This window comes from Corvus kubaryi, unplaced genomic scaffold (genome assembly GCF_017639235.1).
Source record: "Corvus kubaryi isolate FWS band 111438036 unplaced genomic scaffold, C.kubaryi_AGA036_p1.0 split3-73, whole genome shotgun sequence".
Classification (NCBI taxonomy): domain Eukaryota; kingdom Metazoa; phylum Chordata; class Aves; order Passeriformes; family Corvidae; genus Corvus; species Corvus kubaryi.
Window position 1 is genome coordinate 2,682,648 of NW_024582091.1, and position 25,862 is coordinate 2,708,509.

At 36.0% G+C, this 25,862-nt stretch overlaps 1 protein-coding gene across 2 annotated transcripts in view; it reads right to left on the reverse strand.

Moving 5' to 3' along the window:
• CSMD1 (CUB and Sushi multiple domains 1) overlaps positions 1 to 25,862 on the reverse strand; it is a 1,103,023-nt gene that overhangs the window by 525,893 nt on the left and 551,268 nt on the right. For both annotated transcript variants that reach the window (XM_042017326.1, XM_042017325.1), the window contains exon 4: positions 7,267 to 7,461. In XM_042017326.1, the coding sequence (XP_041873260.1) occupies positions 7,267 to 7,461 (195 nt within the window). The remainder of the gene's footprint in view (positions 1 to 7,266; positions 7,462 to 25,862) is intronic.

Sequence of the window (25,862 nt, forward strand, 5' to 3'; positions counted from 1 at the left end):
TCTTTCTTAGTCATGTGGTTTAATTTTACGTAGCCCTTCAAGGAGTTGGAGTCAAGGATCCTTATGGCTCCCTTCCAACTTGAGACAGTCTATGATTCTAAGATTTATTCAGTTCTTTATTAAATAGCATTTTTCTGTAGTTTGTTTGTGAGAAAGTAGATAACTGTACCTCATTAAAAAAAATCTTCAGTACAGAGAACACATCTATGAAATAATGATGAGTGATTACTTACACAAACACATGCTCTGTATATTTTCAAAAAGGTTAATATGAGGAGTTTGTTAAATAACTTTTTAAAAATAGGACTTTAAAATTACCATTTTAAAATGTCTTACTGACCAAAACCTAAAAACAAGTCATAGTATATGCATGGAAAGTTTAAAAATAACTTCTAGCACGTCAATGCCAACTGTCAAACTGCTAAACTGCAGATTCAGAATGACCAAACACATCACAAAGTCTTACAATGGTGTAGCATTATGAATTCATCTGATAGCTCATTTACATAATTTAGTTCCAAAAGGCAGACAGCTATTTAACCATCAAAATATACACCTTCACTTCTTTATCTTCTTTACTGTTTTAGGTTTTTACAGACTTTATTTTGAATAGGTAAAAGCTCTGCTTCTTTTCTGTGTTATAAAAAATAGAAACTTGATAGAAGTTGCTTGGGTTTTTTTTTTTCATCACTTGAATCCAGATGTACTGCATCCCAGCTAAGTTCTCTAATCAGTCTGCCTCCCTTTCTCAATTTCTTCTCTTGTTGTTGATCAACTTCACATAAATTAAATACTCATTAGACCATGCATCCAAGATTAATTTTATTTCTCTCTCCACGGTTGTTAAAGGGCACTTCAAAATAATTTGGATTGCTCTGTAAGTAGAATGTTTGGGGGGTTTTTTTTGTTAGAATTTCAGGAATTATTGTGATTTAGGAAAACAGAATCTATTTTACATATATTAAATAATCATATTTCTCACACGAAGTTAATAGTATGCACAAAATAGAAACATACAAATTGTTGCAATTTGTTTAGGGACCTGTGGGCAACCATTCCAGCTGCAGCACTACCTTGAACATTTTAGCTTTGAGATTCCAGTGACCTTGATCTAAGTAGACCCTGGTGGGGTCATTCCACAGTTATGGGCCCTGAGAATACTGGACTCAGGTGGGTAGTCTTGCACAGGTTGTTTTTATTTTTTAAACATTTTGCTTAATTTATTAAGCTTGAATTATTTATTCTATCATATTGGTTGTTATATTACAAAGACCTATTTCCTCTCTATCCACTCTGGATGGGATATCTGCTGTATTGGTCAAAAAAGTTATATTTTTCAAATAATACAGAAATAGTGATGGACTAATTATTTGTCACCCTGGCAGAAAAGCTCATTGATTAATTGATAGTTTGCACTTGAGCAAACTTAAAATCAAAACCCCAGCTCTAAAATTTTTTGAATGCAAAAACCTGGTTTAAGAGAAGAGAGTTAAATTAAGAAGTTCAAAAATTAATCAGCAGTAATTTCATACTCTCTCTCCCACAGGAATAAAAGATCAATCTTCAGAATATCTTGTAAATATTATCTTATTTTACGGTAAAGTATCCTAAACTATTTTGCAGTGATGATTATCCCTCACTTGAGAATATATGTTTGACACTGATAATATATCTAAAAGTAACAGTCTCCAGTGAATGAACAGTAAAGTCCTAATTTTAAAGCAAAAAGAGAAAGGGCTGAATTCTTTGAGATCAAATTAATGATTGTTGAAAATTTCACTTTTTTTTTATAATAATTAGGAAAGTTAATCCAGTTATTCCCGTAACTCTATGGGCAGTTATCAAATCCTTCATCTTTTTATGACTGCCTCTGAAGTGTTTTTTTCCTTTTTAATAAATGAATCTTTCTCTGATATAAACTTTGCTCATATTTCTAATGGTCAGGCTCAAGTTTTGTTTTCCATTCTTTGACTTTACTTTATCATTCTGGATACCTCGGCTATGTTTTCTTATACTGGTCATCTCATTTTTTCATTTACTCGCAGCTTCCAGGCCCCTTATTTCACAGATCAATCTTTGACCTGGCATCTTTTCAATTTTTTATCAGGTCCCTCCATACCTACTGACACATGTTAGAACAAGAACATCTAAACATAAATACATGTATGTGTAAATATATATATACATACACACACACACACACACAGAGATATATAAATGAGTACTTGTAGCTGTGTCCACACCTCTGTTGGGTGTGATCTACTAGTCCTGCACTACTGTGTAAGAAATTACACAGTATCTGCTTTTCAATCTGCTTTTCCTGAAATACTTCTCTGACTTATTTTACTAGTTACAATGAGGGCTTCCAAATTTCATCTCAATGTAAACATTGCACCAAATCAGATTATTCTGTAAGTGAACAAAATTGCTCAGACAGGAATCTACTATTTCACTGTAAAAATTATAGACTATAGGGTGGATACAGGGAAAATATTCTCATTTTATCATGTAATGTAACATTAATAAGCAAAATTATTGGAAAATGTTCTTTTTATTTCCCTTTTTAATTTTTTTTTTTAATTTTTTTATTGTAAACATGGATAAATGTGGGATCAGGACATCTTTTCTCCTCCTTAAACTTATTAAGCAGTATTTGTCTAAACATCAACTGGCTGAGAAGAAATTATATCAGAGAATTGCTTGCTACCACAGAAGGTACGGATAATAACAAAACCATCAATTTCTCTTAGCTTTTTTTTTTCAAAAATATCAGCTCTGCATCTCTGCATTCAGCTTATTTTATGCTAAGTGAATCATAGACTCTTTTTCCTTTCTTCCTTTATCTAGGAATATCTTTTTTAATTTTTGATATATATAAATATACCTGTATGTGTGTGTGTGTGTGTGTATGTAAAATATATATATTTTAACCACAATATTTCTTCAGTAATAGTTCTTAAATCTGAAACCTGATTAATTATTACTTGTTCCTTTTGGACTTTTCTGACATATGATCTTTTTTACTTTATTGTCTTCTTTATTTTCCCTCCAATAGATGGATGTGTTTTTAATGATAATATATTACATGTTCTTCTCTTCACAGCTACTTTTATTGTGAGAAAAAGCTTACCATTGTAATACCACTAATCCAATTTGTATTCCTAATGTTAGTTTCATAAAAATCTCGACTCATGCAACTATAATCAACTAGGGATTCTCAAAATTACTGAGAATTGAGAACCTAATTATAAAAAGTTCATTTAGAAGTAGTCACATATCATAAATCAGCTATTAGAGGAACTACTGAAGAGAATGAAATTAACTTTCAAAATGTTTCAGACTTGTACTGCACACTATTTCAACCTCAAGACAAAGAAGGTAAATGTTTTGGGTGATCCTATTATGGTAGCTGAGATTGAGACAAAAAAGACCTTTTTAATTCTCAGGAAAAAACCCATATTAAAAAAATATAGGTGAACCATTGATTCTCTCTGAATATTTTTGTAAGTCACCTATACAATTTTTTTGCAGAAACTCATGGTAAACTTCCTGGCTTTCTTATAATAGTTGAAAAGTCCATAGTTGCTCTTATTTACCTTATGGAAAAATAGGAATAAGTTTTAATAATTACCTCACATTTCAGGATTTACCTTTGAACTTTTCTTTGCTGATTGTTTTCTATTTGGGGGAGCCAGAGTTTTTTTTTAAAGAAAACAGGAAAAAAAAAAAAAAAAGCAAATGTCTTGACAGTAAACTTCTCTAAACTTTATAAAAATATCATTGACTCATTTGATTTTTGTTCAGAGTTCATTCTATGCCATCAATGAGCTTACAGTACAGTCCAGCTCCACCACTCTCACTATGGCTACACTTTAAAAAGAGAACCTCTGAAACTGAGCAGCAGCCAGTGAAATAAAATGGCAAATACAAGAATCAATGTTGTCTACATCCTCCTGGAGACAGAAGTTCACTAGGAATTCTAGCAAAAACAGCAGTTATACAGTTAGACAATCTATAAATTATGGGACACCAGCTTCTTAATGTTTCTAGAATTATTATGCAACAAAACTGTAGAAAATAGTAATTTTTCAGCATCAGCAAAACTAGGGAAACATATCACAGAGAACAAGGCTATTAAGATTTTTTAGTATATAAGCCACAGAGCTTTATTTAACTCTGTAACATTATCTTACATGTGTACCATGAAATTAGTTTATGATGACAAGAAAGAAGACTACCATCTGGAAACAAAACTGTAACAAAAGATGTTTTCATGGAAAAGATCAAGGTTCTTAGAGAAACAATAGGGGAACATGTCTTGCTTGAAGACATAGTGAATGAAAAGGACTACCTCATGGCATATGTTCCAGACTGATAAAATGAAATAAAAAAAGGAATGTCTAAAATCTCTTATCAAATCCACATTCCACATGGATTCTAAAATTCACTGAGGCAATGGCTCAGCTCACATAAATCATTAACTGTTAAATAACTTTTATGTTATGATCCTCATTTCTTGTCAGAATGTACACAGAATTCTTTGGATTTCATGTAAGTTCTGCAGGAGGTTTAGGACCACACTTGATTTTTTATTGAAAGATTATATTCACAGAATTAAAAATTATGGACAGAATTTCAGTCCTGTTAAAGATATTTGTATGTAGGCAAACACTGCCAAAACAGGCAGTATCTGCAGAAACAGAAGAAATATTTAGTAGACATTGATTATACCATGGACTCATTTATATTTTTCTGACACCTGTTTGCTGCCTCTTACTAAAAGGACAAAAAAACCCCAAAAAACCAAACATCTAAGATCAGACACTGAATGGTTAGAAAATTTTTGTTTCTTTCTGTTTTGAAGCACTAGTAAAAGAAATCTCTGTTGAAAATTGATTGAGATCAAATACAAAAAACAGACATGGCCAAAATATTTGTTGGTTTTTTTTGATTATTAACCCTTGCATTTGTTTTGGAGCACAGAAAATTATAAAATATTTCTTTGCTGTGAGGAATTACGATATAAGAGCCCTCAGTCACAAGTAACTGTTACTGGGTAAAACAGTTGCCCTTTGTTGCTCATCCACAGGGGTACCAGTAATACTGCTGAGGCAGTGGTAGTAGTAGCAGTAAAGGGCATCCACAGGACATGAGAATAGGCTGAAGAGCACAGGAGACCAGAGGGGTTCTCCTTAATACAAGGGGAAAAGTTCAGGTAGGAGTATCAAATTCCAGCAGAACAAAGCTTTACTAAGGAGCTGGTGCTGGGCAACAGGGCTTCGATCTCTTTGACTACAGGGTGCCCTTCAAGGAATGAGGACAGGAGGGGAGACATAGGACTTGCCTGTCTGAACAGGGCAAGAGTTTTGCTGACCTAGTGAAGCGAGCTCTAAACTAAGTTTGTCATGGACACAGGTGAAAACCTAAAGGGAGAACAGGCCCATGGAAGAAGACGGGGTGGACAAGGCAATGGATGTTTCTCTCCCTCCCTCTCACAAAGCAGCAGGAAGCCATTTCATGTGCCTGTATGCAAAAATGTGCTCTATGGGAAAAACTGAAAGTGCATATACAGTCACAGAACTGTGGTGTTACTGAGATCAGAGACTTGGTGGGACAGTTCACCCAACTGAAGGGCTGCAATGGATAGACACAGACTCCTAGGAAATGCAGGGAAAAAAGGAGAGACTGCACCTTACACAAAGTAGGATCTTGAATTAACAGAGCTCTCTCTGCTGCACTATAGACAGTGAGCTCTTGAGCTCCTGTGGGCTAGAATGAGAAGGGAAAATCAAGAGGGAGGTTGTTATGGTGAATATCTGTTACAGGCCATCTGACTGAGCAGTGATCAAAACTGTTAAAGTACTAGAAGTTTCCCAGACACTAGGTCTGGTTATGATCAATGATTTTAACCACCTCAGCATCTCTGGGGATGGGAGCACAGCAGAGGGCAAGCAATGGACTAGATAGCTAATGTCGTTTAGAATAATTTTTTTAATGCAGGTACTGGAGAGGGCAAGTTGGAGTAGGAGTAAAGAACATTCAGATAAGTGATATTCAACAGCAACTGTGGTCACAATAACCATTAGCTGAATATCTTGAGGGAAGTGAAAATGGCAATTTATAGAATTAACTTCTTGGACTTCAGCAGAGCAGATTTCAGCTTATTTGTGAAGTGATAAAGAGGATCTCATGGACTGATGTCTTGAGGGGCAGGACTGCAATTCAGACAAACTTTTATGAAAGGATTTGACAAGCTGGAAGAATAACAGAAATCTCATGAAATTCCAAAACAGAAATGCAAAGTCCTGTACCTGGAACAGGATCATCCCATGCAAAAATTATTTGCTAGGTGGCAGCTCTGACAAAAGGACCTGAAGTCCTTGTGAAACACAAGCCGAGTGTGTGGTGCACTTCTGCAGTATCGACAGCTTACCTTGTATTGGGTGCATGAGCAATAGCATAGCCAGCAGGTAAAGAGAGAGAGTTAGAGTTCATCTGCTTGACACTTGGGAGGCCTCATCCAGAATGCTTTGTCCAACCTAGGGTCTTTCAGTACAAAAGAGACACTGACTTTGACAGACTAGAACACGCCCAGAGGATGGCCACTAAAACTTCAAGATGATGAAGAACACAATGTATGAGACAAGAGGATGAAGGAAAAGGATTTTTCAGCCTGAACAAGTGGAGAGTATGTGAGAATCTAACAGCACTGTTTAGTTTAGGAAAGAGCCAGAATGGAAAGAGGATCTTTTCATAGACCCACAACAGGAGCAGAGGAAATAGACATAATCTCTAAAATTCTAATTTAAATTGGACATGAGAATAAGGGTAGCTGGGAACCATGACAGGATTCCAGAGAGACTTTAGAATCTCCATCCATGGAGCTATTAAATTTTTAACTGGGCAAAACTTTGAGCAGTCTGACACAACTTTGAAGATATCCATGCTCTGAGCAGGAGTGGGCCTCAAAGGGACTGGACCATCCTTCAAAAGTTTACATCATTGAAGCTTTTTCCTGGCCAGGTCCTGCCATGAAATTGATATAGCTATGCCCATATAAAAAGAAAGGATAAAAGGTAAGTAGATAACATCTATTTCTGAATGAAAACTCTGGAGTGTCACTGCTTTAGTAATTACAGTTTTAAATAGTGTCAATTTTTAGACAGTACATTAGTACACTTACATTTAGGGAAAAAAGCACCTCAGAATAAATTTATTTAATCTGCTGTTTGTATTTAAAAGATATTTTGTTCCTTCATTTTTTACCTCTGCAAAAAGGAACTGGAAAATCCCACGATGCGCCGTTCCCAGGACTCACAATACATGTCAACATGGCATGGCCTTCTAGGATGTAACCAGAGATACAGCTATATCGGATTTTATCCCCAATGTTGAATCTGGTTCCATGAAGTACTCCTTTAGGTATTTCTCCTGGGTTGCCACATGTATGACTAGGTAATACTGTCAAAAGAAAGAATGGAATACATTACAGTTAAAATTTGCAGAAAAAATAATAAATACTTGCCCAACAGCAATAATTAACTATTTGGCTTTGGTTGTGGTGTTCTGGTTCTTTTTTTCTTTTTTCTTTTTTTTTTTTTTAACTGTATTTCTTATACAAATAAGGTGAAATTAGGTTACGGAATCTACTTACACGAAATATTTCAGTTTGTAACAGATATCATCATTTTCAAAACTAATTTCAAACTCAGTTCTTGGTTTAACAGTCCTTCAATTAAGTTCTTTACAGATCTATTTTCTATCAAAGTATCCTACATATCTTGCTGCATTTCTTTGAATTAAGTGAAAGAACTTTTTATTTAATTCTACTTTGTAAATATTGCAAAGATATTCACACAACATAATTATGGATGTGGGCAGTAGAAAGCTCTTTAAGTACAGTTTTCATTTAGGTGGTGAAATAGCAGTTTAACAGAATCCAATAATTAACTGTTATCTGACAGTAAATTAAAGTCTCAAATATACAAAAAAGTTTGATTTTCTTCTTAGTTTCAAATTAGTTCAAGCTCTAGAAAATAAATTAAGTCAATATTTGTTAAAAGAAACAGAAAATATGAAGGAAAACTAAGCAGTGACATTGGGAAAATATGAATGGACATTTTTATTGCAGAAACTTACTACCATTTGTAAATATTAGTTATTTGAAAGACGTTGTCTGAACAAGTTACCATTTTAAAGATTATACTTCTCCACCTACAAAAAAACAAAAAAGTGTAGGGAAGGAGGAGAATGGAATTCATTTTGTTCTCAAATTTCTTTGAAAGTTTTTAATGGCACACCATTCCTTTCATTGAAGTAGTACAAATTAAAATCCTTTAATTTCCTTAGAGAAGAACAAATAAGTACAGGGAGCTGAAATGAGTAATGAACAGAGCACAGAAGATAAACATGTGCATCAAAGAAATGGTGGTCTGAAAAGCTCACATATAATTCAGGTGTCATCTCAGAAGCCACAGGTTTGATGAACAAGTTCTTTCACCCCATAGTTCTCTTTTCCCTTACTCTACCCATCTGCAGATTAAACATAACCATGCCAACCTATAACCTGCATGTTGAGAGGATTAGTTACTCAATACAAGTATATCCTTAGAATGCTGTAAAGCGTTATATCAATATATCAATATCAATTATTCTCCATTATACCACATAAGTTCAATTATTGAATGCACACCCTTAATTCATTACTCAGTTAGTCAAAGTAGCATTTAAATGATAATAATTACACTTAATTTACAATGCAAATTATACAACAAAATTTTGAAAAGGTCAAGAAACATAAAAATAAAAAAATTAAAAGAGAGAACACTGTCACTTACAACACCATTTTATGTTAGAAATACCAAAATAATTCTATAAAATATTAGCAAGGGAACAAAAATCACCTAACACTCTAATGAATTATGAGTTAGACATATGTTCTACTCAAGTTGCAGATCAAAGATCTAAGATTTCTTGAATTATGGAAACTAATTAAGGCTGTTTGTAAACAGCTATCCAAAGTAGAAGCAAACAATATGATACCTGGCTTATTTTATACTGTTTCAGCAGGCTTAACAGACTAGGCTATTTCGGATGTACTCACTCACATTGTTAAAAAAGTCAGTGTTTGATTCACATATATGAGAAAGATTACATATAAAATAAAGTGATTACATATAAAAAAAAAGACATCAGAATAATTGGAATAGAAGAAAGATACTAATTGGTATTCCTAAAAGCTGAAAACGATATATTATAAGCTACAGCATGTACTGCTATATGTTATTACATGTTTTTAGCACTATGAGAAATGCTACCTCGCTCTTTTCAAACTTTCCCCTTTTTGCTGCCTTAGTCAGGATAGGTTAACACAGGCATTTGTTCAATACAAGTCAAACAAATAAAAACTTGTTACCTCCTTTTATACAGCAGAATACCTGGATTTGAGACAAGGATCTCTTTACCTTATTTTCTAATCAAAACATTTTTACAAAGAACTGTAAATTGAAGTAGTTTCATCAAAAGATCCGATGCATGCAGCAAAAATTTATACAATCCAAAAGCCAGATTTTATTTTTATGAGAGGGTGTTCTGTCAGAAAAAAAAAGCATTATTCAAAGCTACTATGATTTTTGATCAACTACATTCCTAAAGAAAGACATCACAGAAAATCTGTATCTGCCATATAAATAACAACTGTCACTGGCTAACTGTTGAAACTGTATTGCAGCAAGTCAGTCTTGTATCTGTGTGAATTCTTCTACTATATGATGTTTACCTGCATCTTACCACTATGAGTTTGTCAAGAACTCCAGAGAAAATGGTGCTTGACATCCTGAAACTGGCACACACTTTACAACAACCTCCTAAAACCCAGGAAAAAAATGAGTGATCTGAGAATGACAGCCATACTCAATAATACATGTAATAGTTCACTGGATTTCACTCCTTTTCAAGTTCAAGCATTCAACTACATTATTTATGTGCTTTTCTAAAACTTTGATGAAGTATATTGAGATAGACACAGTTTCATCTGCACAGACTTCACTGCTTCTAGTCTAGACCTAAGATGAATTAGCCTTTGAAGGTTCCTAACAGTGAAAAAAATAGTTTAATCTTTGGATTATGAGAATTCTAGCTGACCAAAGCTATCATATGTATCCATCAAGCTTTAAATTCATTGCCAAATTTTCAGTAAAAGACCCATATTTGTCTGTAGAGTCACTGAGGTCTACTGTCAATAAGATTGCAGTCACAGGATCTTGATTCATTAAATAATTTGATGTTCACGGCATATTGAGAACTATTATAAACTATACTGCACTGAAGCACTTAAGATAATGGATTTTTTATATAGAACTAACATTAGAGTGCTCTCACCATGCTTCATATCCTTTTTTTTTTCACCCAAATCCTTTCCAAGTTTGGAAAAAAAAAGTAATTACAGTGTTTGAAAAATAATCTGTTTAGTCTTTGTATTTAGTCTTAGCAAAAATATGCAGAATGGGATAGCCAAGGATATCTTTCTCTGATGATTTTCTCCTCAAGTGGAGTGTCTATCTTCACCATTCTGACAGACATAAAAACCTATGTAGTCTTCACTTCCCAGCACAGATCAATCTGTAGCACTGTTTATTAATCAAGATTTATTAGTGAAACGTACTCATATTTAACAAGTTACTCATTCTTAGGTGGCGTGTATCGGGTTATTTATTTACACAACCTTTTCAAGATTCTTTCTAAGGCTGAACTCTACATATATTTGCAACACAGACCACATAAAAGAATACTGACGGCTGTTTAAACATAGTTATCCTTTGCTTTCACTTATGAAGAGTTTCCTTCTTTTTTTTTTTTTTTTAATATGTTAGACTTCATCACCTACCTCTTTCTGATTTATCATAACAGAGAAATCACCTAAAATTAAACAGCAGTGGTTGATAATGGAAAAAAAAAAAACGAAACCAAAATATAAATGGTAGCTGTCTCTGGACTGAATGAACTTTTGAAGGACAGTTCCACCCAAGTTTTCTTACTATGGTGTCCACACTAGAATGCAAGAGTCTTTAAATATGCAATAACAAGTGCCTAAAGTTTTTCATGTGTTCATTTAAAGCAGTGCCACTGCCACTTCATTACATAACAGCTACTGGCAATGCAATGTCCTGATTTGGTAAGATTTTTTCTATTTTGGTTCAAGAGCTTAAGTTAAAAAAAGATACTTTCTGATAAATCCTGATGGATTTGAGGTCTCTGGTAGCCCAAATCCTATTAATTGTTACATGAGTAAGACATCTGGATTTGACACCAGTTATAAAACTATGAAAATTAATTTTCCAACCTTTACTTCAATTAGTATTCAGAGGCTCAATTTGAAAATAATTTTCAGGAGAAATAACTGATTTCTTTTTTTCTCAGATGTCATCGTCATCAACTAGATTGCAAAGATCGCCTAGAGGCCTTAGCAGCAAAAAGCTCAAACTGCTTATGTCAGTTAAAATCTCAGTTTCACCCTTCCATGAACCAGTTGCTCAGCTTATATAGGCCACACACAGTAGTTGGAACTTGACAGTAACAATTCAGAAAGCAGCTTAATACCAATTAGGAAAAATAGGAAGGGGAAACAAGAAAGAAAAGGAACTAAGTAAATGGTTTTCCTCCATTTATTTCAATATCTTTACATGACTTTACAAGGATATATTCGTTATTTTTCCTGTTGTTACTGAAACAGCTGAAAAAGTTTTCCAAGTTGCACTTAAGTTTAGCCAAATGCAAATGTGCTGACTTTTTGTGGTTCCATAGTCCCTCTACTTCAGACCCCTAAGTATTTTCTAACATTACCTTAAATTGGTGGCCACAGGCAAAATAGCACACAAAAGAAAAAGGGTAAGAGGAGGAAGTCAGATAGTCCCTTGATACCAGTGACAGCTTTGGAGTTACAATACTGGGAGGGACTTCAGAAGCTCTGTGGAGAAAATTAGGGTTTCAGAAAATTTCACAGCATATGTCAAGATGTTCAGCAGGTATGAGGCACAGCCCATGATATCCTGTCCACATGGCTACAGTAAGAGTTGCATTTTGCCATCTCATGCATAAATAGGAGATATACATTCAACTGTATTTACAGAGTTACAGAAGAAGAAAATAATTTTTGAGAAAGGTAGTAAGTATACTCATTATAAAAACAGAACACAATGAGCTCACAAATAGGAGATGAAAAAAAGCTAAATTCTCTTGCAAGAATGGCACTGAAACTGAAGTCTCTACTCAAATTCAGAAAACATCTTCATTTCAAAAGGAACTCAGTATAAAAATTAACAGTCTTTCAAAAAAGAAAAAGTACTGTACTGAACAAAGGCTGGACTTAGATATTTATGGATACATACACGTAAAATTATTTAATAAATCTTTCTTAGAAAAAATATAGAGCTTTATCCAAGGTGGAACTAATGAAATTTCCCTTGAAAAATTAATTCTAAAGAATTCTGTAAAACTATTCTTGCCATTTATACCTAGAGAAAGACTACAAAATCAATATATTTGATTTTTTTAAAGTTTCTAATGTCTTACATTAAGCTCCACTACAGTAGATTTTGACATTTCTTTTTTAAATAATTCTAAATATTGACTAAATTGGAAAGTATATAATATTTCACTGTCAGTTTATTAAACAATGTTGTCCTTTCTATTTCCAGGAGCTATGTACCATGAATAGTTAGTTGATCTACCAGCTCTGATTTTTGTTAGCATGAAACACTGTAGGTGTACATAGGTCATTTATGAGAGGGACAGTAACATGACAGAAATGAGACAGTGCAAAATTTTCAAAATTCTTTATTCTCAAGACAACATGGTCTTTATTATACCCTTCACAAAATTCTTTCTTATCAAGATGCAACATGGTCTACAAACTTTCTTACATGGAAATGACAGGTTTTGGAAAGCAAAAGAGACAAAGAAGCCAGAGCATGTTGTCCAAACCGTGTCTGTTTAGGTTATTGTTATTGTTACTATTATTATTATTATTATTATTATTATTATTATTGAGAAGAAGAAGAAGAAGAAGAAGAAGAAGAAGAAGAAGAAGAAGAAGAAGAAGATGTTTTAAAAGCTTTTTGTCTTGTTTAAATGGAATTTTGTGTATTTCACTTGGTCTTCATTGCCTCTCACCTTGCCAGTCCAAAAAAAAAAAGTCAAGCTGCATCATATCTTTACCCGTCCCCAGCAGGGGATTTGCACAACTCAGTAAGATTCCCCTGAGCCTTCTCTTCTCCAGGCTGAACAATCCCAGATCTCTCTTTCCTCAGGTCAGATGTGCCAAGCCTTTAGCTGTCTTCATGGCCCTTTGCTGCACTCAATTCAATATGTCCATGTCTCTCTCTCATATTGGGGCCCCAGACCTGGACACACAATTCCAGGTGTGGTCTCACCAGTGCTGAGCAGGAAAGAATAATGGACTCCCTCAACCTGCTGCAGGACTCTGCCTAAGACAACTTCAAATGCTCTTGGTCTTCTTTGCCACAAGGACATATTGCTGATCCCTGGTGAACAAGTTGCCCCAAGGTTCTTCTCTGCAGAACCGGTCTCTTGATTACTGGTGTCTGGGGCTTTTAATTCCCAGATGCAAGACTTTGGATTTCTCTTCATTCAGCTTTATGAGATTTCTGCTTGTTTATTTCCAGATTCTTTGAAGATCCCTATGAATGGCAGCCTAACCATATGGTATATCAGCCATTCTTCCAAGTTTTCTATTACCTGGAAGCTTGCTGAGCATGCACTCCATTCTCCAAGTCATTAAAGAAGACATTAAACACCCCTGGGCCCAGTAACAGCTCGTTTTGTACTTCAGCAGTGATGGACCTCCAGCAAACTGAGTATCTGTTCCAGGTTTTAACTTTCAGTTCAACAGTAGATTGGAGGAGCTGACATGGAGTCACTAAGTGACTCATGCACAGTTTTCACCTTTATTTACTCCAAAAATGAAATGAGGAAATTTTTCTCAACTCAAGAATTATAAATAATCATGATCAGAATCTACTATTAGAAGGGTAGTACCAAATTGTTTGTCATTGGCACATGTGCACATACAGACACCCATACAGACACAACTAACATGGGAAAGCTTTAGTCTGCAAGTTACCTAACATCAAACTTACATCCTTCTTAAAAATTATTTCATCAAAAATTACTGGATTCCATTAGGCTTACTCTAGGGGAAGGAAGAGTTCACTCAGAAACAAAAACATGCAAAGTGCAAGTTCATGGAATACCTGATAATTAAGCCATATTTACACTACAAGGTGCCAAATGCAATGTTCAAGGGTCTATGTGGCACAGATATGTACATATTGCAGCATCCAACATGGGCCTCTATCTGTTGGCAACTTTTTTGTTCAGACTGTCTTTGCTGGGCGTACCTGCAATTTTTTTTTTCTGAAAATAATACAAACAAATAAAACAAAAACCCAAAGCCTTATTGGCTGACAGAAATAAAGCTGTTATGTTTATTTTATGCTATCTTATTTTCGTACTATCCCAGGATCAGAAGAAATCTCTTTCCTGTTAGATGCTAATTTCTGTATTTCTGCATACATAAACCATTGCAATATTTGTTAGATAAAATGCTTAGATTGCATCACTTTTGAAAGATACAGCTTTCTTGTTTTACATGCATTTACCCAGCTGTGTCTGTCCATCTCTAAGGATGTGCAAAATTGTATTGGATTGAAAGCTATGAAAATCATTTAGGAGTATACAGCAACTTTAATACATTTTCCACATTAAGATTGATATTTTAATTTTCTTTTGCAGGTAATAACCAGAGATTGATGGATTTTTTATTTAGTGTGTTTACTTTTATTATGTAATAAATGTCTTGCTGTTGGTTATAAGACCATAAAAGTCAATATCATACAAAGAATGCCAGAAAACTCTCAAGTTCAAAGACAGTCTGAAGTTAGAACTAAGACCTTCTATTTCCTCATATTATTTTCCTCATATTATTTCCTCTTATTATTTTGCCTCAGATGTACTACACACTTTCCTAGGTGAACTGAGATCAGCAAGCAATATTTCAAATTTTTACATCTCTCTTGAAAGAGGAGAACAAGTGGAGCATGACAGTCAAGGCCAAGGCTATAAAAAGTATTTGAGGCTGTGCAAAATTTATAAACAGAAACTTTGCCAGCTATCAGAAATCAAAAGTAATTAGTCATTCTCTTAAAAATATCTAAAGAATGCCCTTCCATCTCCTCAAAAATGTTCAGTGCATTCTATGGTCTGTCTTCCAGTTTGTCGGTACGATGATCAGAAGTCTATGCAGTATCTGCCCTTTGCATTGTATACAAATCTTGTAGATATACTCCAAATAATGCTTATTAAATATAATCAAAATGCTTTATGTTTCAGCAAAATACATTCTAGAAGAAAAATATCTTTAAATCTGAACAGATTAAGCTTAATGCAAAATATCTAATCTCCTGTATTATTTGATAAATACAAACTGTGGGACTTGTTGCATATACCACATGTCTGTTCTCAAGCCTAACTACTTAGAGGTCAGGGAAAACCTCATAGGACTGAAAGAGAAGAAAGGAAGTAATAGCAGATTAAATTTGGAAAAGATCCACTTCAGTAATGGATACTCTTCTGATGATTTAATAGAGGCTTATCTTCAGCTAACACCAGCATGCCATCATATCTGCAGACCCTCATTACTAATTAAAGTAAGGCAACGGTGTTTCAAAACCCACTTTTTTCTCTCTTTTTCTCTCTTTTTCTCTCATTTTCTCCTTCTTTCTTTCTTTCATCTTGATTTGCTGTTTATTAAGATTACAAAAAAGCCCAAGGAACAATTTGCACCAGCATCAGGAGTGCTCCTTGCTCTGGCTCAGGCATTCCTGAAACACTGTGGTGGCTTTTAGCAAAGCTGGACTGTGGGGTCCTGCAAGCTTTCCAGAACTATTCTCTTGTGCTTAACACTTTCATAAGTGGCACTCTATTGCCTCCAGAGACTTGAAACTTTATCTTGCTAACAGACAATCATGTGGCAAAATTTTGAAAGGAATTCAATATGACTTACAAGCCTCTTGTCTGTGCCTGCAATTGAAAATGAAAGGAATTAGGACTTGTAGTTAGGTCCTGAAAATGTAGCACAGCAAATGTCATAGCCACTAACTTTTTCTTCACATCTCTTACTGATACGGTGTCAGGAAAAAAAGACTCTGTCCTGCCCTTGTCCCTGGTCAGTGGTAAGAATTGTCTTGCACACAGTTTAAAACCAGACCAGGAGTCTGTATGGATGACAGCATTGAAGTTCTCAAGTTCCCGCCAGTCCATGTCCTCCTAGTTTCCTGAAGGAATGTTGATGGATTTTTTTCCTCTCTTAGTTCAATACTTTGTTCTGTTGCTGTTGTTAGAAATTCTTGTGATAACAGAAATTCAGCAGCACCTTTTTCAACTTTGTCCCCATTTGTTCTTTGAAATGGCCTCCACAGAAATGGGAGTTATGAAGACTTTTGTCTGGTTAGCATTTGCAGGCTCATACTTCAACAAGGGTGACATGTAACATGCTCACCACTTTTGCCAGATGGGAAAATAGCAATATTAGAGCAGGAGAAGGATTTGCCATCTCAAAAGTTTCAGCTATAGACGAATTATAAATAGTTTGCTACCTAGGAAGTCCTCAAGTAGCATACATTTCAGTGTGCAGCACTTTGTGGACCTAAATGGAACAGTGAGTATTTTGCACCCCACAGCTTTAGCCTGTGAACAGTTAACATACTTTTGATGAAAATACCAGTTTTAATCTGAATTTAGAAAGGTGAGAGTTTATAATTTTTTATCATTTAGATAACTTCAGAGGGAAGAAAAGGTTCCCAAATTAATTGGTTTTATGCATGTCTCACAACATGCAACAAATGTTTTCCATTTAACCAGCCAAGGTGAGGCAGAGACTGCTCTTTGAAACAGCAAATTCTGTCACAAAACCTCTGTTTTAACACAACAACATGATTTTCTGTTGCTTATTTTCAGTGCTGCCTTGCACTGGTTTCTTTTTTCCTATAGTGGCTTACACAACCAACCTCCAACACACATGTAATTGCATGTTTGGCAGGATGACGAAGCTGCAGTGGGTAACACTGCTGAGATGCTTGTTGGCTGCTGTGTGGGAATAAGAATGAAGAGCATCAAGAAGAAAACAAGTTCAGAGAGCAAAATGAACTATATTATGAAACCATAATCCAAGGTTGCTTAATGACACCTGCTTTCTATAAAGTTACTTCCTTGTATGCCAGGTAGAACAAATACCTGGTAAAAGGGGTCATGCACAAATGGGAGGAGAAAGAGAAACAAGAACAGAAAGAAAGTCAAAACCCTACATTTTCAATTTTACATTATGTTTTTCTTGGTACCCTAATTAATCAGAAAAAAAGAGAGTATTTTAGGGACTGAATAAACAAAACCTTTAATTGATTTTGATTTTGCTTTGGGTTTTTTTCCTAATTTTTTTCCTCAGTAAAATGAAGTAGCATCTTTAGAACTTCTGAAATCTCTGTCATGTAAGTACATATTTTAGCATGTATTTATTATGTGACAATAGGTGATATTTCTAGAAATGATCTGTCGCCCACCAGGCAAATCCATACTAAAGTGTTTTTTGGTTTTGGGGATTTTTTTGTAGTTAGTTTTGACATAAGAAATCTTAAAAGCTCCTTCAAAAGCCATCAAGCTTGACTTATGGCAGGCTGATGTGCCTATATCCATTATGTATGAGCACTCTGCTAAAAATCCTTCTGCACTGATGGGACAAGGAAGCAGGAATCTGGAGAAAAAATGTTACTTAAATCCACTGCAAACCTTAACTAAGTACTGTGGTGTTAAAAATGCTTCATTTCGTTTGCATTCCATATTAAAAGACAATTATTGTCAAAGTTGCATGATATCCCTTTAACTAAATACATAATCAGAAAAAGGAAATAAAAATATTAAACCACAAATGTCACAGGTTCAGTCTTCTTATGATTACCTGTGGTTGTTCCCAGGAGAAGAATGAGATTGCTAAGAGTGAAACCTATAAACATTGTTTGATAAGTAATAGCTTTGCAAGGAACTGGAGAGTGGCAGTGAGTGGACAGATTTCTCTGGACACTTCCTCTGAAACACTTGGTGTAAAATTCCCTTGAAATTTCTAAGGCACTTGGCTCCTAAGGCTTGAATTTTATTTGAGTTCGATCTCAGTGATTCTTAATGAGTGAAGATTTCCCAACCTGTAGTTAAAAATCACAACTGCCCTTTTTATTTAAAATCTTACTCTCAAACTCATTCTGCACAACTGACCTTTTGGAGTCCACAAAAATAACACTCTGCACCCCACTAAAGTCTATACTGGTCCCATTTGTAGATTATTTGATCAATAATGGTCTAATCAAAACTTACTCTGTAGAGGACTAACTCTCAGGACCATCTGGATCTGGAGATGATGCTAGATTCTCATCTACCTCTTCTTATGTGATGCTGGCTGTTACTGACACAGACAGACACAATTAAAGAAAATTCCATGCTTTCTCCAACTCTGCCATTCTTTTGGGACTCCAACACCACCAAAGTGGTAAAAAAACCAAAACAAAACAGAAGAAACTCGCTAACTCTTTGCAATGTTTTTATGTACTATGACATTCTGTCCACTTTGGTTGTCATTGTATATTTTAACCATAAGCTCAAAACAGCACATAGAACACCAGAAGATATTTTCATACACCTCAGTTTTGTCACAATCTTGGCAGCAAAATTAGTTTTGTGGCTATTTAAACAATGAAGCCATCTGTGCGGCTGATGCCATATCAAAGGAAGTTTACTTCAATACTTGTTCAATGTGCATTTAAAGAAGATTGTCTACTATTGTTTGTGTGAAAGATTATTTATGTAAGCAAGGGAAGAGAGTTTAATACCAAAATTGTCCCAGAACTCATTAATTTAATGTTTGTTTCTGTAGTACAAATATGGAAGGGGGTAAGGCTGTTCTCTAAATCTTAAAAAAACACAAAGTCTCCTCTGCTCAAAGCCCCAGAAGTCTGTGTTCCACTGGGGATTGTGTTGCACTTCCAGAGACTTTACATACATGTGAGTCACTAGATCAGGATAAGGAGACGTGATGACTACACTGTACACTAAAACTGAACGGAACTGGGTCCAGCTGGCACATTGTTATTGAACTTTCTGAGCCTGCAAAACAGGATGGCTGTGTCCAGATTTCCTGTTCGGAACAGTCACCAGGCTGTACCAACTTCTGAATCATTCCCAAGAGTTCTTCAGAAAAGTGCTATTTGGCCTAAACAAAACTCATGCTGTGATCCATCCAACAACAGTATAGATGGTTGTCAGTGCCTCTGCCCACGTCCTGACAGGGGGTATATTCTGGTGTAGACAAGACACTGGGACTTTATTGACTGCTCACTCATCCCAGACAAGGAAAAACAAGAGTGTCAGCAGCTACTGTGGTAGATGGAACTAAACGTTTGGATGGCTGTGTGATCACTGTTTTATCCCTTTGCTGTCAGAGAGCACTTTGCTCCTGTTTAGTTTATTAATAATTCTACGATACATCCCACAGTGAACAGAAAGAAGGACTAAGACCATCTTTCCCTTTACAGTGATCATGAAGGGGAGAAATCATAAAATTATCTCTGCTGCCATCACTGATGGAATAGGACAACCTTCTCACATATAACCAAGAAGCTTTTTGGGGTTTGTTTTCAACATAAAGCTGTCCCCACCTGCTTAAATATCGAAACAAAACAAAATTAAAGAACATAAAAGAATATCCCCACAGGATATGAAAGAATGAAGCAAGGATAAAATCTGCACTGTACTGATAGTAAGGATCATATCTACACAAATTCAAAAGACTTAAATAGATCAAATAGGCTTTTTTTTCCCCTAAGGCTTTCATACGACTCTGCTGCCTGGAGATTTTAACCTGTTGAATAGCTACCTAGGGCATTTCATGGGTTTCTGAAGTCTGAAAGGCACCAGTTCTTGCTGCACTGCCCCTCTAAGGTGTAGCCTGCCACACCAATTTGCCTCACATAAACCCTCGGAGAGAAAGTGATTTTATGTATCTCTCTACTAACACTAACCTATTAATTTTTCTCCCCAAAAAGCAGTTCTGTAATCTGCCAGCTGTTAAATGACAGAGAAGTGAAAGCTTTATATTCATTCAGTAATCACAGCAGCTCTTTTTTGCTAAACCAGTTTTCAATTTACAAAGAGCTTGTCAAGGTGATAGGTAACATCTCAAGAGACACACACACTGTGCCTTCATCATTCACCTACATTTTTAATGTGGTTCCAAGGCTGGCTGTGAAATACCTCCCAATAATATAAGAACTCTTTACAAAACCAACAAAATAGTTCAAATTATTAAGTGCCAGTTCAGCATCTCCAATATATGGCACTTTTGGGTATTAAAAATCTTCATGGTTTCTGACAGTCGGAAAATCAGGTTTAGAGTTTGTTGGAACATATTTTAGATGCTGAATGCTGAAGGAATACAGGTATACTAATAATGCTGTAAGAATCACTACACATTGAACTGCTCCTCAAAATACTTTCACTAAGAGCTAGAAAATAGTTTACTAAATGTATTTTGGAAAACCTATTCTTATGGAACAGAAGCAATGTGGTAGGAGTTTAAAAAGTTGTGTCTGACACAAGTAGGTAACAGTACAGACATTTTTCTTGGTCTTACATGACACACCAAAATCTGAAGGAAAATTCCAGAATTTCTGTTTTAGATGTCCATTTCAATTATCTTACTGGCAAAATTAAGTGGCATGGAAGAGCACCTTATTTGAAAATAAAGCATTTTGAGTTTTTATATCTCACAATTACTAAACCTTTTTTTCTTGAAACAGTGAGTGAGATTTAGAAACCCATGGGTTTGTCCTTCATTTGAAGCAAGTAAGTCCCAATGCAGTGTCATACGTGTACTCATGCTTATTTTTAATCATAAGTGTTTAGCCAAAGAACTCACAGTCAGAAATTCAAATAATATACAGACTAGATAGCTAAATCCAGGACATACAAATTGTAAAAAAATAAAATTGTTTAAAAAGTGGTTGTTAAGAATCAAGGGGACATTTTTCTTTCAGTATTTTCAATTATCAAAACACTAGTATCACCGATGATCTTCGTGAACAAAGGTCTCCTTACGAGAGTCACAGACTCCTAGTGGGCAAAGTATTTCTGACATTCTCATGGGTAAATGAAATACAAATGCACAGAGAAGCTGGTTATAAAGGTTGCCCTAGAATCAACATACTTCAGGGAAGAATTGTGCAGTCAAAGCATTTTCTTCTGACTGATCCCACACATCTCCAGATAAAGGCAATTTAATACTACCGAAATTTAAAGTCTCTGCTTGTAACAGAGTTCAGGCATTTACAAAGAGAGTATTATTTAAAACTCTTTAGAGCACTTAAATTTAGTTATGGGCACAGTCTGCAACCCTTCCCACCAGCACGCTGCCAAGCTAGTGACAGGCTCCAGATGTCAGCCCAAGCACCCCAAGAGCATCCTCACCAGAAGGTCTGGCTGCTGGGGCTCAGGGCTTTTCCAGAGAGCTCCTGCCAGCACTGCTGATGTACCAGCCTTGATGTAGGTCTGTGCCCATCCCCACAGCTCTGTCCACCCATACGAGGGCTAGGCCTGTCACTAGCTTCAACCCTGTCCTGCTCCCCCAGGCTCTTGCTGGTGAGACCCCTGACCCAGCCAGCCAAGCAGCAAAGATCATCCTTGATGCTCCCTCGTATTGACAGCAAAAATCTTAAAAATACATGAAATTGTCTTAATTTCATCTCTAGAACTTGAGAACACTTGTTCTATTTCAAGACAAGGTAGGTTGCTTCTCACAGCTACGGCAGTGGTTTTCATTTAGAAATACCAGGATAATGTCAGCAATTCAATCTATAGCTTTCACACCTGAAAAACTCTGAAGATACAAGTTGTGAGACACAAATCCAAAGAAAAGCTTTGGTTTACAGAGTTTAAAGTACAGCTTTATGAAACTCGCACACACCTGGACTATGGGTCTGCATGTGGAGAAGGAAAACCCCAAAGAACCTAAAAAATCCACACTTCCAGGCATTGTTTGTGGATTCCAGAATTTCCCATGTACTCTATCACATCATAAGAGAAAGTATTTAGCATTTTTTGACATACCAAAGTGAGAAAAACACCTTTTTAGAATGAAGGGGGAAGGCATCTTTTATATATATAAACATAAAGCTTGCTCAGCAAAATCCTGACCTGCAAAAGGGCTTCATATCCAAAAGTTATGAATCTTCTCAATTCTGACACAGTTTGATTAATTGGTTAAATGGCTGCCCGTAAGTCTTACCTGGCTTATTCCCACTGACCATCACAAGTACAACAAGCCACCATGACATATCTGGTAGACAACTTGCAAAGGTGAATTTACTTCCCCATAAGCACACACACATTTCTTTTGGGAGCATGACACTCAAGAGATAATCAAGTCAATATGAGAAAAGAAAATGAATGAGAAAATAAAGACTATTCGTAACATAACGATGACAATTAAAAAAAAATTAAAAGGAAATGGAAGGAGATGTTATTAGACCATTTCAGAAAAACACATATAACTTGTGTCAATCAGAAGCCACAATGAAAATGGCATGAAGTTTATCAAACTATAGAAACAATGAAAAAAAATCTTACTGTTAAATTATTAGCATGTAAGCAATACTTTAATCCAATGTTTTCTTAACATCAAGAATAATTTGCTACATTTTTCCTTCTAATTCCACCACAATTTTGACATATCTTTGAATATTTGTCTGTCAGTTTAACTAACAGTTGCAGAGGATGTGGCCAAACAGATGATTTATCTGCTGCAGCAAATGGAACCAACTTGTATTATTTCACGGGATAAGACTTGTTGGGGTCCCTTCCCCCTGCCATGGAGCCCTGGGAGATGGGCCCTGGGGGGGAGACACTGGGTTTCCCTGCCCCTGCTCAGCTTCAATCCCCATTGGTTGGTTTGTGTTCCCTGGTGCTGATAACGCCAAGGACCCTCGGGTCCCGTGACTGCAGCGTTCCTGAGCAGAGCCCCGGCCATGCGGCTGGAGAAATAAACATCTCTGAAACATCTAGCAAGAATCTGTCCATATATACTTCGTTTCCACGGGACTCCTGGTTTGAAATATGCTTGTTGCAGTAATCCCCGCTGCAACAAAGACTACTTCTGTAAAAATCAAATATCAGTTTTCAAACAGGAGGACTGTTCCTTTTAAGTACAGCACTGAATGAATGGTAAAGAAAGTAAGAGTCACCTGAGTAGCTGTAAGGGAAAGCTCAGTAAAACTTGGATGGCTTTTACAAGTAAAACAGGACCTCTTTTTCTTTTAAATCAAAATAACCAATGCACAGATTCATTGTTTGCAGGTCCCATCATAAGCTGGGCATATATGTACACTATAGTGATAAAAAATAAATTTTTTGGTGTCCTCCTTGTGAATATAAACTGCATAGAAACTTCCTGGTATGACTTTTCTCAAAACAGAAACTTGGTAGATCCTGTTTACTCTTTATAAAATGTAGAACTGTTATCTTACCTCTTCCTGTGTTTTATGTGATATTAAATAACATAGGAAACTCGGGATTTCTTCTAGCACTACATAAAGTAACCTTACAGGTTTAACATATACTGTAAATTTTAAAATGCATTTGATGGCTTAAGTATTCGCAGGAGGAAAGCTCATTTACCCATCAGTTTTACAGCTCCAAGCAGGGCAGCGCTGCATAAAAGATACTTTGTCATTCCTTGCCCTTCATACCAGGCTGATTCCCCTGCTGTTGGGGGACAAAGACATATGAGCTTTCATGGTGTACAAGGCCAGAGCCAATATTACATGGATAGAAAACATGGACAATATCCTATCCTCCTGAACACTATTTACAGGTTTTAATTGCTGAATGCTACTTTAATAACTCATTTCTTCCAAGACCTCATAGCTTTTAATTTAAGTAAACAAGAAATCATACAGACGAAATTTAGAAGTGAAGCAAAAAAACCTCAAAAGACTCATGACAGTCCCCATGAAAATAACTATTTAAATTTAGCACAAATCTGTAGGTTTTTTTGTAGGTCCATTTTAAAGATTTGTTCTGAAATGTAATAATCCTGAAACATTTTTATTACTCACTGCATTTCTTTAGAATTAAGGTAGAATAAGGGTCTAAGGCACAAGAGGTCTCACCCACAGTAACATGTTCATAAACTCTGAGAGCTGGGGGTTACAGCTTTCATAGTATTAGCTTTTTTCCCCCCATTTGTCTTTCTGGTTGTTGTGGTTTAGAAATGCTATTCCCCAATTTAGTCCCCTCTTCTCCCCATCCCTGACTGAGACTCCAAAATGTGTCCAGAGAGGAGAACCAGAGGCACAAAAGGTGACAATGACAGGTTGAGACGAGAACAATTTACTGGAAGCAGCAATGAGATAAGAAAATGAGCAGCAACTGCAGCCATACTAATAAAAAAAGTGTACAAAAAAGGTGTGATTCACACACAAAATCTTCACCCAGCCTGACCTGACCAGACTCGCAGCTGGTGGCACCCCAACCTGACCATTCCCCTGTCTGCCGCCCTTATTCCATCAGAAGGAGCACCGTTTGCATAAGCGAGAGAGAGTGTCCATTTCTCCTGCCCCTGGCAATGACACTCGACGGTTTTCAATAAAACTAGGGTCTTCACCATGCCCACACGGCTCCAGGCTCTGCCCCCTTGCACCTCCTGTGAAAACTTAGCCCTGTCCTTGGATGAATTCAGGACACTGGTCCAGGCAAAACACTGTGGAGTCAGCAAAATCCCTGCTTGCAGTGGTAGGGACACGGAGCAATGAGTGGCAGCCTGCCTACCTCCAGGTTTCATGCCTCTAAGCAGTGCTACACTGCTTATGAGATACTTTAGATTTTCCCTGTCTTTCCTTCACCTTTGTCTTTTGTGTGGAAAGTGGGTCTGGGTTGAAAATAGCAATATCACGCTTAAATGATCAACAAGAGGGAAGAAAACTCAACACTAGTAAAGGATATCACGACAGCAAGAGATGACCTGACATTACACTGCAATCTGCTTGAGCCCAACATGAAAGAAAGAAAGAAAGGGGGCTCGGTGCAAAGTTATATGCTTCATGGCCAGCATTAAGACGATGTAACAAAGCTGAAAACTAAGTTCTAACATTTCAGTGAGTTGTACCTGGTTGTGAGCATTATACATTATTTTGATGTGGTCTTGTGTCTATAAACTACCATCATCTGTCCATATAATTACACATATACATCATCACTGACAAAATTTTCAGATGAGCTTAGAAGGAACTCTAATGTTCCTTTGTGATATTTTCAAACTGGAGCCCAGATTCACAAGGGGAGGAAAGGGAGTGACACACTAGATAAGGCACAAGGAACACTGCAAAACAAGCAAAAAAAACCCCAAAACCCCACTTTTTCTCAGTTGCAATAGTTTAGTTCTGAAAATTTCTAGCTCTTTTGAGAACTTGTAGATCTTGTCATGAATTTTTATCCTGAAAATATAGGTTCAATTTACGTACCACTTACAAAACTTTTAAACTCTTCAAAAAATAAGAAAAAGTAGGATTACAATAGGAAATAGGAGACTTGTAGATGTTTTAGATCAAACATCTTAGATGACCTTAACATTTCCTGTAATAAAGTACCAAGTGTTACGTAGTTACTCTATTTGAACCCAGTGACTAGTATAGTAAAATGTAACTACCAGAAATTGAGAGACGTCTTTTAAGAGGCATAAAGCACTGCCATTT